Source organism: Ursus americanus, chromosome 30 (assembly GCF_024610735.1).
Source record: "Ursus americanus isolate L20-20 chromosome 30, mUrsAme1.1.p, whole genome shotgun sequence".
Classification (NCBI taxonomy): Eukaryota; Metazoa; Chordata; class Mammalia; order Carnivora; family Ursidae; genus Ursus; species Ursus americanus.
Window position 1 is genome coordinate 16,615,740 of NC_142156.1, and position 20,943 is coordinate 16,636,682.

The 20,943-nt window shown below is 39.1% G+C and overlaps 1 protein-coding gene across 10 annotated transcripts in view; it reads left to right on the plus strand.

The window, feature by feature from the left end:
- The window catches only part of ATXN2 (ataxin 2), a 121,809-nt gene that overhangs the window by 9,822 nt on the left and 91,044 nt on the right, over positions 1-20,943 (plus strand). For all 10 annotated transcript variants that reach the window (XR_015722330.1, XR_015722329.1, XM_045776816.2 and 7 more), the window contains exon 2: positions 20,506-20,539. Coding sequence is in view for 8 of the 10 variants with exons in the window: in XM_045776816.2 (XP_045632772.2) it covers positions 20,506-20,539 (34 nt within the window). In the remaining 2 variants the exon portion in view is untranslated. The remainder of the gene's footprint in view (positions 1-20,505; positions 20,540-20,943) is intronic.

Below are 20,943 nucleotides of genomic sequence, written 5' to 3' on the forward strand. Positions count from 1 at the left end.
AAACTTGATTTTGTTCACTGCTGTGTCCCAATCTGTTGAAACAGTCGTTGGCACTTGGGAAGAGGTAAGCTGTTTGAATAATTGTGGCAGGTCACTCACTCTTAGGCTCAGTTTCTTTGTTAAAAGGAGAAGGGGCGCCTGGGTGCCTCAGTCAGTTGAGTGTTCAACTCTTGGTTTCAGCTCAGGTCATGATCTCAGGGTTCTGGGATTGAGTTGTCGTTGTTGTCGTCTACATAGGGTGCCTAGGTGGCTCAGTCAGTTAAGCATCTGCCTTTAGCTCAGGTCGTGATCCCAGGGTCCTGGGATTGAGTCCTGCATGGGGCTCTGTGCTCAGTGGGGAGCCTGCTTGAGATTCTCTTTCCCTCTGCCCCTCCCCAACTCAGGTTCACGTGTGCCCATGCACATGTTCTCTCTCACTTTCTCAAAAAATTAAATCTATTTAAATAAATTTTTTAAAAAGATTTTATTTATTTGACAGAAAGAGAAAGAAAACAAGTGGGGGGAGCAGCACACAGAGGGAGAATCGGGCTCCCTGCTGAGTAGAGAGCCTGATGGAGGGCCTGGGATCATGACCTGTGGTGGAGGCAGCCGCTTAACCGACTGAGCCACCCAGGTGCCCCAGTTAAATCTTATTTAAAAAGGAGAATCTTTTTTTACCATCCTTAAAAAGTGAGATACTGAATTTTTTATTACATTCCATTCTTGGTACATAGTAAGCACTCAGTATTTTAGAGTCATACAGATTTGGAGTTAGAAAGTGGCCCTGGTGGATATTTAGTTCTCATTTTTCTTTACAGGTAAGGAAACCAAGGCCACAGCTTATTTACCAGAGTTCTCTCATCACTGGCTGGATAGCTGGCTTTAGAATCTTGTTCCCTTTTCTTTCTAGGATAACATCTTTAAAAATTTATTTAAAGTCCAGTTAGTTAATCTACAGTGTAATATTAGTTTCAGGTGTACAATATAGTGATACAAATAACATTTAAAAAAAAATTTTATTAGAGCACATGTGCATGGAGTGGTAGAGCAGAGGAAGAGGGAGAAACGGACTTCCTGATCTGTGGAGCCCTGGGATCACAGCCCAAACTGAAGACAGACACTTAACCGACTGGGCCACCCAGGCGCCCCTAATATAACATATTTCTTGAGACTTGTTTTCAAAATCTGGTGTTTTTTCAGTAGTCTAAGATTCACCTATCCAGAGAAAAAAATCACTTCTGCAGAGTTCCCAGATAGCAAAGGCTCTACTCTACTTTTGCTCTTTTTTGTTCTGTCACGTTTGAAGTGAAAGTGTGTCTTCAGTCCTCTTTTTTTTTTTTTTTTTTTTAAGATTTATTTATTTGAGAAAGAGAGAGCACATGAGGGGGAAGGAGCAGAGGGAGAGAGAGAATCTCAAGCATACTCTGTGCAGAGCCTGACCTGACTCGGGGCTTAATCCCACGACCCCAAAAGCATGACCTGAGCTGAAACCAGGAGTCGGACGCTTAACCGACTGAGCCACCCAGGTGCCCTCTTTAGTTTTAAAGTTCCTCTACTGTTTCTGCCAGAGATTCTTTTCCTTCTGTGACTATCCATTTCTGATGCTCATCCTACATGGCAAGTAAGTTTTACCTTATGTGCCAATTCTGATTGATTGAAGTGTTACGTAGAGGATTCTTCTTTTTTTTAATGATTTATTTATTTGAGAGAACAAGTGGGAGAAGGGTGGAGGGAGAAGCAGACTCCCGGCTGAGCAGGGAGCCCGATGGGGGACTTGATCCCAGGACCCTGGGATCATGACCTGAGCTGAAGGCAGACACTTAACTGACTGAGCCACCCAGGCGCCCTATGTAGAGGATTCTGAGATTTCATTTGGCCTTAGGGAAGAAATGTGGATAGAGGAGGTGAGGTGAGTCTTTGTACCACGGGTACCAGAGGTAATCTGCTGACTGGAGCTTAGCAAGCTTCCCAGTTGGTCTCTCCATGTCCAGATACTTCTTCCATACTCCATGGCCATAAGAATCTCCCCCAAACATCTTTCATTTGCTCCCTTTCTACTGAGAAACTTTTAGCGGCTCTCATTACTAGCTGAATCAAATCCAGACTGTTTGGCCTGATAGCCAGGTCCCTCTGCAGACTGTGTACACTGTATTTATTCTCCAGCATAAATCAAATTACGCCAATGTAGTCCTCTCATCCTCTTAAACAGAGGTCTTTAATGGCTTAGCCCTGATCTTCTCTTGTAGTATCTTACCATATTTACCTTGGGAAAATGTGGTTTCTCCTGTGTTGCTGTAGCTTTTGGCAGGTACCCTTCCTGTGGTATTGAGTACGTAGTGCCTTGTGTTTAAGTGCGGCAGCTTCTTCTCTTATAAATTTTCTCTTTAGAATGATCTCAGATAGGAGCATAGCTACTCCCCAGAAGAAAAGTGGGTTAACTCTACCAACAGATGGGTGGGTGGGTTTTTTTTGTTGGTTGGTTGGTTGGTTGGTTGTTTATGGTCATTTCATAGTCAACCATCCCTGTTGTTTTTAAATTCTGTGTGTTTAAGCTTAGTTTATTGTTCTTAAAGCTGTCATTTTCAACAAGTGCAGCAGCAGTATTGACAGTGCCAATCAGAAGAAAACCTTTAATTATGGGAGAAATAAGAGATTGAGGCACCTGGCTGGCTCAGTCAACAGAGCATGTGACTCTTGATGTCAGGGTCGTGAGTTCAAGCCCCACATTGGGTGTAGAGATTACTTAAATAAACTTAAGGAAACGAGAGATTTATTTATTTTTTAAAGATTTTATTTATTTATTTGACGGAGAACAAGAGAGGGAACACAAGCAGGGGGAGTGGGAGAGGGAGAAGCAGGCTTCCTGCTGAGCAGGGAGCCCTATGCGGGACTCGATCCCAGGACCCTGGGATCATGACCTGAGCTGAAGGCAGACGCTTAACAACTGAGCCACCCAGGAGCCCCGAAATGAGATTTAAAAAAGAGTAGTTGGAAAATGATGGCTGGGGACAGGACGAATTATTCTGAAGGACAGAGAACCAAAAATACCTGTTTAATCAGTGATAATCAGCTAAAGATAAAGATAATGAATGAATGAAATGGAAAAACTTGAAAGTTTGCAGCTAACTGTGCTGATATGGGAGAAGGCTAAAGCAATTAAAGTGCTGCTGCTGAAACTTGTGTCAGGACTTGCAGATAGTGCTTCAGGTTCACAGTCAGTGAGTACAGGGTCTCAGGGGGCTCCCATGACACTAGAGGTTTCTTAGAGAAGGTTGTCTTTTGGGAAAAGATGCCCAGTAGAATGTTGATATATTGGGTCTGTAAGCTTCAGAACCTCCTCATGGAGGTTACACATGGATGGATGATACACCAGAGACTTTAAAAAACGTATTGCTCAGTGTACTGTGATTTAGCTGAGATTGCTAGACTGTTATTCCTTATAGTGGTAGATTGCATTTTAATTAGATATTTTAGAATATGGTTTACATGAAGTTCACCCGTTTTAGTGTATAGCTCTTGAGTTTTCACATAGAGCCTTGAAGCCACCACCATAATTATAGTGTCACTCGAAAGTTTCCTTTGTGCCTCTTATCAGTCAGTCAGCTTCCTCTAACCCTGGCAATTACTGATCTTTTTCCTGTCATCGTAATTTTGTCTTTTCTGGAATGTCATATAAATGGACTCATACAGTTTACAACCTTTTGTGATTGGCCTCTCTCATGTAGAATAATGTTGAGATTCATCTGTGTTACTGCGTGTAATGGTAGTTTTTTTCCCCACGGTTTGCTCATCAAGTGTTGGACAGTTGTTTGCAGTTTTGGCTATTATGAATAAAGCTGCTATGAATATTTGTGTACAGGTTTTGTGTGGTCATGACGATTTCATTTCTCTTGGCTAAGTATGTAGAAATACGATTGCTGAGTTGTATGACAAGTGTTTACTTAGTTTTAAAAGTAATTGCCAAACTATTTGTTAAAGTCCTGTCCTATTTTGTATTCCCCTCAGCAGTGTATGAGATTTTTTAATTGCTCTAATTCCTTGGCAACACTTGGTATGTTAATCTTTAATTTCAGCCAGTCTAGTGGTATTTCATTGTGGTTTGGATTCACATTTCCTTAATGCCTAATAATACTGAACTTCTTTTCACATGCTTGTTTGCCATTCATATATCATCTTTGGTGAAAAGGAACTATTTGGGCTTTAACTTGTTTGGAAGTAAAAGAGCTTCTGCATTTGCATTGCCTTCTAGGTTTAGAGCATCTTGAGGACAGGGACAAGTGCCTTGTACAACTGTAAATTCCTTATTGACTGTATGAGCCTGCGTTTCATTGTTAAGCAGACGAGTTTACTCTGTCAAGGAAAAGCTGTCGTTTCAAAAAGGAACATGGCATTTATTTTATAGGCATACCTTAGTTAAACTATTCTTTTGAATATCTCATTTGCCAGGCCCTGGGGATACCGTAGTAATCAAGCCAGATGAGGTCTTTTCTTCCTGGAGCTTACTTCCTAGTGGGGGAGACAAGGCAGAAAGTTCAAACCCCCTCCTCATGATATGTTTGAGTTGCTAATGCTTACCTCTTGTAAAATATTGGAAAGAAGTCTTAGATAAGGGGAAGAAAACATGCTGTTTTCATCAGAAGATAGGCCCTCTTATGAGTAGTCTAGTATTTTTTTTTAGTAGTCTAATATTTTTAAATTTAAATTTTCTTTTTTTAAAGATTTCATTTATTTGAGAGAGAGTGAGAGCACCAGTTGGGTGAGTGGCAGAGGCAGAAGGATAGGGAGAGAGAAGCAGACTGCCCCAGAGCAGGGAGCTTGATGAGGGGCTTGATCCCAGGACCCCGGGATCATGACCTGAGCCGAAGGCAGATGCTTAATGGACTGAGCCACCCAGGCGCCCCTAGTATTTTTTAAAATTAAGTAAGCTTTGTGTCCAATGTGGGGCTTGAACTCATAACCCTGAGATCAAGAGTCCAGGGTCTATGGACTGAGCCAGCCAGGGGCCCTGAGTAGTCTAGTATGTTGCTAATGGTTTACTCCTTCTGATGCTTTAGAGGCAGCCATTGGCTAGTCACAGAAATCAGTAGGTTTGAGAATCCTTGTGGTCTAAGTTTGTGAAAGCTGAGTACGATTATAATTGAAAGGGAGGGGGAAAAGTTACTGAGTGGAACCCACCTTGAGCTTCCTTTTCTGCTTGGGTATATACATTTAATATAAATGTATACATGTATACATAAACATATATATATATATATATATATATTTTAATTTGGTTATCACGCAATGCTATTAGATAATCTGTTGCCCTGTCCCATTTTTACCTGTGAGGAGGCTAAGACCCAGAGAAGCTAAGTAGCTGTTTAAATTTACTCAGCTAGAAAGTGCCAAAATGGGAGGACTTAATATTGTTGTATTAGGATCTCTGAAAAAGTATGCAAGTGAGAACAGAAGAAAACTGGTGATGGATTTTTTTTTTTAAGATTTTATTTATTTATTTGACAGAGAGAGACAGCCATCAAGAGAGGGAACACAAGCAAGGGGAGTGGAAGAGGGAGAAGCAGGCTCCCAGCAGAGGAGTCTGATGCGGGGCTGGATCCCAGAACGCCGGGATCACGCCTTGAGCCGGAGGCAGATGCTTAATGACTGAGCCACCCAGGTGCCCCGATGGATTTTTTTTTTTTTTAAGATTTTATTTATTTGACAGAGAACGAGCACAAGCAGGGGGAGCAGCAGGCGAGGCAGAGGGAGAAGCAGGCTCCCACTGAGCAGGGAGCCCGATGTGGGGCTCCATCCCAGGACCCTGGGATCATGGCCTGAAGTGGAGGGAGATGCTTAACCAACTGAGCCACCCAGGAGCCCCTGGTGATGGATTTAAGGAAAATTACAATTAGTTTCTTATTTCAGTTGACCAGGAATTTGAGTCACTAGCTTCACTGGATGAAGGAATGTACTTCGGAGGCTCCTTAGGATGAACAGGTGGAGAAGAAAATGAGGAATTTGCATTTGTGACAGATACAGAATTTAGTTATTTATAGTCTGTAAATGTTATAGGAAGTCTGCATATTTTTAACCCAATCTAAAAGGTTAGTGAATAAGAACCCCTATTGATAAACTGTTTTTGCTATATGAAACGTGTTAGGAAAAAACTAGCATTTCTGAGTAAGTGGTAGTAGTAACCATTTTTTTCTGAAAATAGTTTAGGTATCTGTGATGTAGGAAAACAGTTTATGGAGAACTTTCTGTGTATATAATGATAGCATTTATCGTGTGTTTCAGGAACTGTGCCAAGTGCCTTACTTATATATCCTTTAATCCTTACAACAGCCCAGCCTGTCAGGTTGATAGTGGCATGTCCATTTTACAGATGAGGAAGTGGTGGTTCAGGGAAATTAAGGAGCTTGCCCAAGGTCAAAGAGCTAGGAAGTGATGAAGCTGAGATTCTAACCCTGTGAGACTTCAGAGCTTTCGCTTTTAATAACTGTGCTCCACGGCTTCTAGTATAGCTCTGTGACAAAACTGATAAAAATCAGTGAAGACAATTCAGTCATTATTGTAGCCATAAAATGGCTTCAGTTATCCATGCCTTAGTCGTGGCAGTTCTATTTATTTATAAATGAGTCTGCATCTAAAAGTTCATGATTTTTATTTTAAAACTTGGAAACAGTGTTATAAATGGTGGTTAGTTTTCGGCACCTGCCTATTTTACCAGATGTCAGTTGTAACCCTTAATTAGTTTGAACTAAGTATTATATATATATCATGGGTTGAGAAGGCATTTGTGGTTTGAATTAAGAACCCAAACACCACTTACGATGTTTCTGTAGGAAAATTAGTGCAGAACCCACTTTTCCACTCTCCCTGTCTTAGTCATGTTAGAGGCTGCATAGCCCTGGGGCTGGGACACACTGAATAAGACTTACCACACATTAGTCTAGCAGAGAGAAAGGATTAATAGTTGAGGAAATGATTGCTGCCCCATGTGACTTTAGGGAAATGAGTGCTGCAGTTATGTGTATGGACCAGTCATTTTAGGCAGTCATACATTTTATTCTTAATTACTGCAACACATTAATTTTGTCCACCAGGTTAACCTAGCCTACCTTTTGCTATTAGACTGAAACTCTACTTTTGTTCGGAAATCACCCTGTTCCCAAGTCCAAGGTTCTCTTCACCTTTAAGGCTTTCCATGATCTAACCTAGTGGTTGGCAAATTTTTTAGTAAAGAGGCACATGAGTTAGGCTTTGCATGCCACATACAGTCTTTTTTGCATATATATACACATGTGTGTGTGTATATATATTTTTTAACCCTGGGACATATAAAAACAGGACATTTGTTGACCTTTTATAAAACCCCATTTTATCTCTTTGGTCCTGTTTTCCATCAACTCTTCAAAACACGACCCATTTAAATCAGCATGGTCTCCTTTCTTACCAGCTCTGCAGGTACGGAGCTCAGCCTTCATTCCTTGCCTGCTCTTCCATCATTTTTCTGCTTTTCCACATCCTCGTATTTATCCTCATCCTTATCCTTAGATCCTTTAGATCTAGCCTAAGTCTTCCATTGAAACAAATTCTCATTTATTTTTCTTTTTATTAATACCGGTAGAACTTAGCTTGTCTCATATGTTAGTTTTCTTAATTGAGAACATTTCCCATGTTTTTCTGTAGTAGCTTGCTATGAAATACCAGAATAAAGATTGACATTTCCCCTCAAACTATTTTATGGAGAATGCCTAAAATTACTTTTTCTTTTCACAGATTAGTGTTCCTTCTATTTGGCATCCTATTCCCTTCCCACAAATCTGAATTTTAAAATTGGAAGCTTGTGTTTCAGATCATCATGACTCATCCTCTTTATCTTACACAGGAGGCACTTTAAGTGACTTGTCCAAAGTCATACAACAATTTATTTAGCACCCCAGCTCCTTTCTTATTTTGTAACGTAAGGCCGGCTATTTCATTTGTGCTTGAGTTTCTTCCTTTGTGAAATGGGGATGACGAGTATTAAATGAGTTGTGCGTGTAAAGTGCTTAAATCAATGCCTGGCATGTAGTAAGTGCTCAGTAACTTTTAGCTGTTATTAGCATTTTTGGAAATTGGTAGAAACTACACGAGTGAGTTAAGGCTGAAAAGTGCTTGTTGGCAGGTCTCGGGTAGTGCTGGATGAGTATGCAGTTCAGCATTTTGTTGAGCTTGTATGTATACTGTTCATTAATTCGGTACAAGTTTGAATCTGTGAGACAGTTGACAGTTGAAAAGTGAAAGATTCTTGAATCACTATTTTGTACACCTGAAACTAACCGTATGTTAACTAACTGGAATCAAAATAAAAGATGAATGGAACATCTCTGCTTCCAGGTTACTCAGTGTAGTAGGGAAGGCAGGCATGCAGCTAGTGTAAACTGGTAGCACTGAGGAGGGAGTGAATGACTGCTGTGGGTGGGCGGTGAGGAAAAAAACTTTGAAAAAAAGCAGGAGGGTTGTAATGGATCTTGAGGAATGTTGAGGAATGATGAGCAGTTTTCAGTGAGGCCATGGAAGACAAGAGGAAGTTCCAGGCAAGGAAGTTTGTGCTAAAGCAGAAGATGCTATCAACGTGGTACGTGTAGAAAGATGTGGTTCACAGTGTGGCAGAAGAAATGGAGGGGAGGCACTTAATGAAAGCAGGGAGACAGATTTGAAAGCCCTTAGAGAAGGAATAAAGTGAGTTTGAAATAAATACTAAGAATTTTTTTTTAAAGATTTTATTTATTTATTCAACAGAGATAGAGACAGCCAGCGAGAGAGGGAACACAAGCAGGGGGAGTGGGAGAGGAAGAAGCAGGCTCATAGCGGAGGAGCCTGATGTGGGGCTCGATCCCAGAACGCCGGGATCACGCCCTGAGCCGAAGGCAGACACTCAACCGCTGTGTCACCCAGGTGCCCCTAGAATTTTTTAAATAGAAAATTTCAATATATAAAAATAGAACAGTTTAAGTGAGCCCTATGTAGCTGTCACTCTGCTTTCACCTGTACTCCCCTCTTACTCATCATCACTTGTTGTCTTTTGAAGGGGATTAAAGTTGTTTTGAGGCCCCAGGAAAGATTAATGACCAGTGGGTAAAACCACTGGTACAGAGACTTGAGTTTACTATATGGAAGCACTTTTGGTGCATTAGTCAGAGGGGATCATGAATGCTTGGAAGGTTGACAGGGCCTATTGCTGAAGAAGCTCAAGGAGAAGACTGGAACTGTACTATTCAGTATGGTGGCTACTGTCCGCATATGGCTATTTAAATTTACAATTAAGTTAATTAAAATTAAAATTCAGTTCTCAGTCACAGTAGCCATATTGTGTGTTCAGCTATCACGTGTGCCCCCCGGCTACCGTATGGGGCAACACAGATATAGAACTTTTTTCTTTTTTTAATCATTATAAAAAGTTCTGTTGGGTAGCACTGGAGTTGGACCCTGAAATTCCTTTTTATCTGAGTCCTCTGGAGCTTCTGGTGTGTCTAGGTTATATCTAATTGTGCATGGCTTCATGTTATGGTCAAGCCCCTTATCCCTTCCTCTAAGTAAAACTTCATTTGAAGAGATTTTTTTTTTAAAGATTTTATTTATTTGAGAGAGAGAGAATGGGCAACACAAGTGGCAGAGCGAGAGGGAGAAGCAGGCTCCCTGCTGAGCAGGGAGCCTGATGTGGGGCTCAGTCCCAGGACCCTGGGATCATGACCTGAGCTGAAGGCCCATGCTTAACCGGCTGAGCCACCCAGGTGCCCTAAAGAGATATGTTTTTACAGCTGTAGTTTGTGCTGTAGTATGAGGGAAATAATTGTATTAAGCCAACAATTATTAAGCATTTATTTAATGTGTCAGGCGTTCTTAAGCCGGGCTGTCTATATGAATATAATTTAATTTTTTATAACCTTACGTGAAAATACTGGTTTTTGTTTTTGTTTCTTTTCTTTTTGAGAAGGTACTATTTTTATCACCATTTTATAAATTTGAGATTGAGACACAAAGAGCTGAAGTTACGAGGTTAAGGTCACAGAGCTAGAAGTGATAGGGTCAGAATTTGAATCCTAGCAGTTTGCGGAGAAGTTAAATTAGTTCTTATGGGGGTGGTAGTTGTTTTGAAACATTGATTCTAGATGATTCTATGACTGGATTAATCTGACAGTTGTTTTGTGTGAATTTAGAGTTGCCAGTCCACCTTAGTTTGCTAAAAAGAAAAAAAAAAACCTAGCTTTACTCGTCTTTTCAGTGAGGAAATAGTTATTCAGTAAGTACTAGTTATAGAATTTCCCTTTCTAATAAAAAAACTGAAATGGGAAGAACAAAATGACTCACCTAAGTGAGTTAACTGTAAGAGCTGGAATTAGATTTCTAGGTTTTAGTTGTCCTTTCTCTTGACAACTGTAATTTTTCTGTACCATAAAAAGAAATTAAACTAGTCGATACTTGTCATAATTCACATAAACTGTACTGTATACTTAATTTATTCAACAATTTAGAATATTTGCTGTGTGCCAGTCTCTGTTAAGCCATGGGCACACAGTGGTGAAGGAGGCTTCTAGAAGTGTTTGCCCTTATGGAATTTATATTCTGGGAGTGGGAAGTGGACAGAGACAGAAAGTAAATAGATGAACACATAATAGAATTTCAGATATTAAGGTCTATTATGCACTAAATATTAGTTACTAATAAGTACTAAAACAGGGTGTTATAATGTTGGGGAACTACTTTTTTTTTTTTTTAAGATTTTATTTATTTATTTGACAGAGATAGACAGCCAGCGAGAGAGGGAACACAAGCAGGGGGAGTGGGAGAGGAAGAAGCAGGCTCATAGCGGAGGAGCCTGATGTGGGGTTGATCCCATAACGCCGGGATCACGCCCTGAGCCGAAGGCAGACGCTTAACCGCTGTGCCACCCAGGCGCCCCGGGGAACTACTTTTGATAATATGGTCAGGCAGGCCTTTCTGAGGAGGGGACATTTAAATTGAGATCTAAATAACAAGCAGTGGCCATATGAATACCTGAGGAGAAGAGCATTATTACAACTTTGCTGGAAAGGGGTTGGAGGTATGTAGTATTCTTTCTTGCTGTGCCAAAGAATATTAGTTATATCTAGACAATAATTTCTGGTTCTGGAAATCTGGGTCAATGAAATATTATTTTGTTTTTTTTGTTTTTGTTTTTTTTTTTTAAGATTTTATTTATTTATTTGACAGAGATAGAGGCAGCCAGCGAGAGAGGGAACACAAGCAGGGGGAGTGGGAGAGGAAGAAGCAGGCTCATAGTGGAGGAGCCCGATGTGGGGCTCGATCCCACAACGCCAGGATCACGCCCTGAGCCAAAGGCAGACGCTTAACCGCTGTGCCACCCAGGCGCCCCACAATGAAATATTATTTTGATTGTATAAGTGTTATTCAGGCCTGTTGAAATAGTTGTAGAAACTAGCGAATGACATGTATAGATAACAGTGTTGAAAGATGGTAATGAATGAGCAGAATGGTAAAAGAAATGAAATAAAAAGTTCTATAATTATATTGTGGATGGCAATACCAAGAGAAATTGCATACTTTCTCCCTAGAATTTTGAACTGATAAAGGAAGGAGTTTTATTCTTAGCTAGATTTTTAAATGTGTTTCAGTTATCAGGAGTGTTCTGGGGGTTGCCTGGCTGGCTCAGTCAGTAGAGTGTGCAACTCTTGATCTCAGGGTCGTGAGTTCAAGCCCACACTGGGCCTAGAGCTTACTTATTGGGGAAAAAAAAAATCAGAAATTTTTTGTTGCAAAGGACATCAATAAACCAATAGCAAAAAACCCCCAAAAACAAAAACATGAAAAAAAAACCCAGAAATATGAAGGGACTATGGATAAATTATAGAAGAGATCTCAGCTATTCCCTAACCCAGGAAACCAAAAGCACTATGAAAACAGAGTGCAGTGCTTAAAAACAGAGGGCATACCATACCAAAACCCAGAGGTCTACTCTACTGCCTTTTGACAGCTCAGTTTCAAATCCCAGGCCAGCCACTTACAGTGACCTCAGAATGGTTATTTAACCACTCCAGTCCCCAATTTTCTTATCTGTAAAGTGTTAATAAGAAAAGTCATAGGGTTAGGGGTGCTTGGGTGACTCAGTTGGTTGAGCTCAGCTTAAGACATGATCTCAGGGTGGGGAGATGGAGCCCTGCATCAGGTTCCATGCTCGGTGGGGAGCCTGCTTTTTCCTCTCCCTCTGCTGCTCCCCCTGCTTATGCTTGCTCTCTTTCTCTGTCAAATAAATAAATAAAATCGTTGAAAAAAATTCTCTATCCCTTTCCCTCTGCCCCTCCCCTCACTTACATGCTCTCGCTCTCACTCTCCAGATCTTTAAAAAAAAAGTCACAGGGTTGTGAGGATCACAGGGTAATGTACATATACATACATATACGCGCGCGCACACACACACACACTCTAATTTAGACAAAAGTTACAGTGTACACTTACAAAGTGGGGCTTATTTTATGTCAAACTTCATTAAAGGTGTAAAAGTCTGGCACAGAGGAAGCAAACACTAGGTTTTTTTTTTTTTTAACTTTTTATTTCACAAATATTTATTGAATCAGCAAGATGAATACAGCCTTGCCTTCAGGCAGCTTACACTTGAGAGGTTATGTCTAGGACAGAAAGTTTAGAATGTATATTTTCATATGTACGTTTTATCTGTTCCCTTCATCACTTGAATAAGGAAAAACATATACAAACAACCCAAGAGCACTCCTTTTTTTTTTTTTTTTTTTTTAAGTAGGCTCCATGCCCAACGTGGGGCTCAATCATTTCCTGATTTTGATGAAGTTCCATTTATATTTTCATTCATTGTTTGTGGTTTTAGAGTCCTATCTAAGAATCCATTGCCAGGATGCCTGGGTGGCTCAGTTGGTTAAGCTACTGCCTTCCACTTAGGTCATGATGGAATCCAGCTCCATGTCACTCCCTGTTCAGCGGAGGAGTCTGCTTTTTCCCCTCCTCCTGTTCATGCACGTGCTCTCTCTCTCTGTCTGGGGCTCTCTCTTTCAAATTAATAAAATCTTTTTTAAAAAAAGCAAGCAAAAACAAAGAATCCCTTGTCAAATCCAAGGTCTTGAAGATTTACCCCTATTTTTTTTTCTTCTGAGAGTTTTTGTAGTTTAGCCTTTACATTTAGGTATTTGATCCATTTTGAATTTTTATATATGGTATAAGCTAGAGGTCCGACTACATTCTTTTGCATATGGATATCTAGTTGTGCCAGCGCTATTTGTTGAAAAGACTATTATTTCCCCAGTAAGTTGTCTTGGCTCTTCTTAAAAATCATTTGACCATAACTAAGAATTTATTTCTGGACTGTGAATGCTGTTTCTTTGTTCTTTTATCTGTCCTTATGTCGGCAGCATACTTTCTTGGTTACTGTAGGTTCCCATATTATTTTAAAGCAATTCCTGACATGTCATTTCTTCTGTAAATATTTCAGTATATCTCTAAGAGAATGGAAGTTTTAAGAACATTGTCACGTGTAGCGACACCTTGGCTGGCTTAGTCAGTAGAGTGTGTGACTCTTAATCTCAGGGCCAGGAGTTCAAGCTCCACTTTGGGGGAAGAGATGACTTAAAAGAAAACATACATACACACATAAATAAATAAATAAATAAATAAATAAATAAATAAATAAAAACATTATTACATGTAAAAAATTAAAATTCTCAAGGATTAATGTCCAGCCAATTCAAGTTTTCCCAGTTGTGTGTCTCTTAAATAATCAGCTTTACTCTGAAGTATAACTTACATACAGTAGAATTCACCTATTTTAAGTGTGCAATATAATGAATTTTTTAAAAAAAGATTTTATTCGTTTGAGGGAGGGAGGGAGAGAGACGTAGCACAAGCAGGGGGAGCCGCAGAGGGAGAGGGAGAAGCAGACACCCCGATGAGCAGGGAGCCCGACTGGGGGCTCCATCCCAGGACCCTGGCGTCATGACCGGAGCCAAAGGCAGACACTTAACCGTCTGAGCCATGCAGGTGCCCCAATATAAGAATTTTTAACATCAGATTACTTTTGTTAAAAAATTCAACCCTTTTTAGGTATATATGTTAGGGGTTTCTTTTTTCTTTGGATCTGCCTTTAGTTTGGAGAGTGGCAGGTTTTTGGAGGTATAGTTCATATGCAGTAAACTCATCCTATTCAGTGTAACGTTGTTTGAGTTTTAACAAATGTGTATAGTCACTCAGTCACTATCACAATTAAGATACCACCCTGTAAAGTTCCCTCTGTACTTTTACAATAGCCTTTCTTCTCCCTTAGCCCATGGTAGACATTGATCTGATTCTTTATAGATTTGTCTTTCCAGAATGTCATATAAACGGGATCATTTGTATCTGGCTTCTTTCTTTTAGCACAGTGCTTTTGACATTCATCCATGTTGTGTGTAGCACGTATCAGTAATTCGTAACTTTATTACTGCGTAGTAGCCCTCTGTTAAGGGTGTGCTACCAGTGTGTTTATTCATTATCGTAATAGACATTTGAACTATTTTCAGTATTTGGCTATGTGGATAAACCAGTTTTGAATGTTCACATTCATTGGTCTTGAATAATTACCTAGGAGTGGGATTGCTAGGTTTTATTAATATGTTTAACTTTGTTTATTTTTAAAATATTTTAATTTATTTTTGCAAGAGAACAAGAACGAAGAGGGGGGAGGGGCGGGGGGGAGGGGCAGAGAGAGAAGCAGATGACTCGGCAGGGAGCCCAATGCGGAACTCAGTCCGGGGACCCTGGGATCATGACCTGGGCCAAAGGCAGACGCTTCACCAGCTGAGCCACCCAGGCACCCTAGTATGTTTATAAGAAAATGCCAAACTCTTCTTCGGGAAAAGAAATCTAGATTTTGTTTTCCACCATTGGTGTGTGAGAGTTTCAGTTGCTTAGCATCCTTCCTAGTGATTAGTATTATCAGGCTTTAATTTTACCCACTAAGTCTTAATTTGGTTAAATGACTGTGTAAGTCTTCTGCCCACTTATTGGGCTATTTATCTTCTTCTTAAGTTGTAGGAGTTCTTGTATATTCTGAGTATAAGTCTATTATCAGACATATATTTTGCAAATATTTCCTTGTCTGTGGGTTGACTTAATTTTCTTAAGTCTTTCAAAGGACAGAATACTTAAAACTTTGATGAAGCCTAATTTGTCAGTTTTTTGCTTTTATGATTTGCATTTTTGTCCTATTTGAAATCTTCTAACCAAAGGTTATAAAGATTTTCTCTCCTATTTTCTTTTAAAGGTTTCATTTAATCTGTTTGTCATTAGGTCATTGATCCATTTTGAGTTGGCTTTGCTAATTTAAGCTCTTATTTCTAGTAGCTTTTTTGCAGATTCTCTTAGGATTTTTTGCATAAATGATCATGTTGTCTTTATTATGAAAGATGGTTTTCCTTTTTTCTGTCTAATCATGGTGCCTTTTATTTTTTTCTTGCCTTGATATGGCCCAAGTAAGAACCTCCAACTCAAGTGTCTCATCGTTTTATTTTTTTATAATTCTAATCAAGATTCTTAAAAGAGTCACAAGGTGGTATGTCAAGTCTGTTTTATAATCTACCATTTACCCCTTCATTATTTTATGCTAGGTGCTTTTGTTTTTTTGTTTTTTTGTTTTTTTAAAGATTTATTTATTTATTTGACAGAGAGACAGCCAGCGAGAGAGGGAACACAAGCAGGGGGAGTGGGAGAGGAATAAGCAGGCTCCCAGCCGAGGAGCCCGATGTGGGGCTCGATCCCGGAACGCCGGGATCACGCCCTGAGCCGAAGGCAGACGCTTAACGACTGCGCTACCCAGGCGCCCCTATGCTAGGTGCTTTTGATTCAACAATCAATACAAAGTTCCTGACTTTGTGAAACTTGCTTATATTGTCATCAGATTTACATTAGTAAAATCAAATTTACATTAGTCATCAGATTTACATTAGTAAAATACCTTGATTTTTCAAAATTTGGATCCATCTCAGTTCCATTGTAAAGCTTAAAAATAATTAAGAATGAGGACACTTTGATGACATTTTTCAATTTTGTGTACATTAAACTGCCATGAAAAAAGTAATAAGCTATCAAATTTGTTTTAGAAGTAATGGTTCATGGGGGCTATGGTTTCTCTGTGAGCTATGGTTTCTCTGTGCTGATTTTGGTAGATGGTGCAAAGTTGTATAAGATTCTGTCTACCAGTCTTTGTAGTCCAGGAGCTTTGGGCCAAGGACATGAATGGATGTTGAAATCCACGAGTTTCTTTGGCCACACCGTGGGCCTTTGGAGCTACCTCCATTTCTGGTACCTCTTCTGATTTTCACAAAAGCACTGGCTGCTGATCACACTGTTTTCTCTAGTGTGGGGTTTTTACTCTCTGGAGGAGGCATCATTTTCTGATTTGCACCATTTGGTCAGGTGATGGCCCTGAGTAGTGGGCATATGATAGGTCACCAATAACTATAATACAAATCTGGTTATGTCAAATTCCAGTCTGGAGAGTTGAAGAGAGCACTGTGTATTTGATTGGGATGGTGTAATCCAAGGAAGGCTTCTTGAAAAGGTGGCATTTGAATTTGAAGGCTGTGTAGGATTGAATTTTTTTATTTTAAGAAATTAAAGACATTTTGGACAACAAAGTAGAAGTTAATAAATCACAGTTTTTTTTTTTTTTTTAAGATTTTATTTGAGAGAGCGAGTGAAGAAGAAAGCACAAACGGGGGGAGGGGCAGAGGGAGAAGGAGAAGCAGACTCCCCGCTGAGCAGAGCCCAATGCAGGACTTGATCCCAGGACCCCGGGATCATGACCTGAGCCGAAGTCAGACACTAAGCGGTCCAGTCGTCCCCAGATCCCTGCTTTCAGTGATAATTGCTGGATCATATGGTAATTCTGTTTAATTTTTTGAGGAACTGCCATACTATCTTCCACGGTAGCTACACCATTTTACATTCCCACAGGTAGTGCACAAGGGTTCCAGTTTTTCTAATTGGAAAAAAAGTTTCCAATTTTTTTTGCCAACACTTGTTATTTTTTTGTCTTTTTGGTAATAGCTGTTGTAGTGGGGGTGAAGTGGTAGCTCATTGTGGTTTTGATATTTTTCCTGATGGCTGGTGATGTTGACCATCTTTTCATGTGCTTATTGGCTAATTGTATGACTTCCTTGGAGGAATATTCTTCAAGTCTTTTGTCCATTTTGAATTGGGTTGTGTGTTCTTTGTTACTGAGTTATAGGTGTTTATTCTGAAATGAACCCCTTATCAGATATATGAAGTGCACATATCTTCTTTCATTCTAGAAGTGTTGTCTTTTCTCTGATAACTCTGATAATCTTTTATACAGAAGTTTTTAATTTTGATGAAGTCCTTTTTACTGTTTTTTTTTAATGTTATCTATGCACTTTGGTGTCACAGTTAAGAAATCATTGCCAGATTCAAAGTCATGAAGACTTGTCCCCTATGTTTTAAGAGTTTCGTAATTTTAGCTCCTAAATTTGCATTTTGACCCATTTTGAGTTAGTTTTTGTATATAAGGTGTAAGGGTTCAGCATATATGTGAGGGGTTAATTCTGGACTCTCTATTCCATTTGATTTTATGGCCTTATGCCAGTACCACACTATTTTGATTACTGTAACTTTGTAGTAAGTTTTGAAATTGAGAAGCCACCCTTTGCTTTTGATTTATGTGTGTCTTTAAATTTATAATTTTCCCTCCCTCTGCACTTTTTTTCTTCTGCCATTTATTTGTTGAAGAAGCTGTCATTTGTTATGTCAAATTTACCACATTCTGGGTTTAACTGATTCGTAACCTCATGGTATCAGTTCTTCCACACAGTGTTTCCTGTAAACTAGTAGATATTGATTAAATCCGGGCTCCAATTGCATCGTATCAGAAAGTACTTTTTTTTTTTTAACTTAAGGAAATTGTAAAAAGCAGGCAGAATGATATATTGAACCCCTACACACCTGTCATCTAATTTCAGGGGTTAGCAACTCATGCCAGTCTTATTCATACTCCAACTGTTTCCTCCCTCCTGTGTTACTCTGAAGCAATATAAGCTATTATTTTAAAATTTTCTTTATATTAATTTGGCATTTTGAATCACACCTTAACTTCCTATTCAGTAACAATTGAAAGCATAGAATCCTGGATATGGTTGTTTTGTTAAATCTGATCGATCTAATCATAAGTATATTTAGGACTAGAGTATGATCTTGGCTTTTTTTTTTTTTTTTAGATTTTATTTATTTGACAGAGAGCCAGCACAAATGGGGAGTGGGAGAGGGAGAAACAGGCTGTCTGCTCAGCAGGGAGCCCAATGCAGGGCCTGATCCCAGGATCCTGGGATCATGACCTTAGGCGAAGGCAGACACTTAATTGACTGTGCCACCCAGGTGCCCCTGATCTTAGCTTCTTTGAAATTCAGTTGTTACTATAAGAAACATCAAGATGCTTTGTTCTGAAAAAATTAAAAGTAAAGCATAATCTAAGTGGAATCCAGAATTAAAAAAGAAATGGACTTGTAGCATAAGCTTCAGAAAACGCTACTATGATATGCTAACGTTCTCCTTGGTTATTCAACTCCCTGGTTTGGTCAGTGAAGTCTGTTGTTTCTACGCTCTGTACCACTTTATATCGCTGTGAGTCTTTTATTATTTTCTTTGTTGAATGATTTGTTCTAAGTAAACTGGATTGTCAAAACAATTGTTCTTTATTAGTCAATGATGTAATTGTATAATCAATAAAAAAAATAGTGTGACTTCTATAAAGGGTCTGTAAATTCTTTTAAATAGCTTTGTGGGGATGCCACATGAATTTAAAGGTACTTAATTGGTAGCAATGGTTTAAGTCTTAACTGTGGCATCTCAGCAACCACTAAGATAATTCTAAGCATGATTTTTAGCCATCTGGTAGCCTTTGGTTACGGACTACAAATAATTAGAAAAACCCAATAAATTCAAATGATGTTTGAAAAAAATGTTAAATTTTGGTTAGGTTTAATTGTGAAGTTAGTTTATTCCTTGTGATGCAATTTTAGAGAGGCAGAATATAACCTAGAAATGAAAAGCCTAGACTTTGGATCACCTGGTTAAAATACCAACTCTGCTGCTCATTAGCCAGATGATTTTGGTCAAGATATTTAAGGTTCAGTTTCTTCACCTGTAAAGTTAGGGATGAGAGATTTGACATAGTGCTTACCATGGTATCTGGTGTGTAGTATTATAAATGGTATTATTAGTCCTCTTCCGTGGACTTCAGGAATTTCTCTGTACTGTGTGTGAGGCAAACAGTTACAGAATCAGAATGTTAGAAATGGAAGGACTTTTCAGAGGTGCTTTGGTCTAAGATGTTATTTTCTAGGTGAGAGTGAGTGACTTGAGTTGGAGGGCAAACCAGCCCTGTCCTTGAGGTTCTAAGATCAGTGCTATTTTACTGGGAATTGGCACCATTCATACTAGGAGACGTTTTGGACCTGAATTGTGCTTCTCTTTGAATTTGTGACTTGAGTATTTTGATTATTTTATTAAAATGAGATTTCAGGGGCGCCTGAGTGGCTCAGTCGATTAAGCGTTGACTCTTGATTTCTGCTCAGGTCATGATCCTCAGGGTCATGAGATCCAGCTCTGTGTCCGGCTCCATGCTGAGTGTGGAGCCCACTTAAGATTCTCTCCCTCTCCCTCTGCCCCTCCCCTGCTCACACTTTCTCTCTCTCTAAAAAAGAGAGAGATTCCAGTCCTGTTATTCTGGAGTAATTAATGTTTATGAGGAATATAGCATTTTATGTTATTAATGTTTCATCATTTCATAAGGGGCCTAATCTATTCCAGTGGAATAAGCCTTAGGTTGTATTATGCTCTATAACTAAATTCACTTGAGTCCGCCTTTCTGGAAATAACTTGATGGCTGACTTTGGTGTACTGCATTGTTTCAGAGGTAAGGGATTGGCAGGGAAAGGTACTTGCTATATAGATCCTGACAGAGGTACTTAGAAATGAAAGTGCTTTGAATGATTTAACTTATTTTCAAATGTTTTTCTGCAGTTGTAAACATAGTGCCTATTTTTAGAGGCAAGGGAAAAACATGGGAGGTGACTTTGATGTCAGTCAATAATATGACAGTTAAATCAGGAGTAGAATTTATGTTTTATTCCTAAGTAGCTTTCTGTAACAGAGCGATAGGTTACTTTGGGAGTAAAGATTATTATGTTTAGTATTGGTTATTTTTTCCAGTAAGCTATTTTTATTTTTACTTTGTTTATTTTACTTTGATCATGTTCACATTCTTTCCTCCTTCCTCCCTCCCATGATCCATACCTATTCTGGGCCTCCGAGCCAACAAAGCACAGAGAGAACCAATTCTTAGGTAGCCTTTATACTTCATATTAGATGAGCCCTCCCCACAGATTGCCTATGCTTTATTTGAATGGAATTATAAGATACTTCAAATTTGAAATTTTTTTTAGCTCATTTAGCCTGTTGAACTTAATAGACGTTTAATTTTTTCAGAGGTCGAAACAGCAAAGGACTGCCTCAATCCACGGTGAGTAATTTTAATGTCACTTGTTTGGAAGAATTGGTAACTAAAATGTTATTTCTGAACCATAGACCAAAACCAAGGTGAAAAGAAATCCTTTTTCTTGGGTTTTATATCTTATATAATTTTTATACCTCAGTACTGTTTGGTTTAAAATTATTAGCTATATGTGATGTTTTTTGAGATGATTCTACATATAAAATGTAAAATCATCTGTAAATAGTATTTTTCATGCAAAGTAATAAGTCTTTTGTTGTTTTGTAAATGGCTAAAGGCAAATCTAAATGAACAACACCCAAAAAAGAAAGTGGAACACCAGCACTGGAGCTTGCAGAGTTCTTTGGGGTTTTGATTTTGAATTAATGCCCTCTTTTAAGTCCTTCCATTTTTCTCCCTTGGAAAGGGCCTTC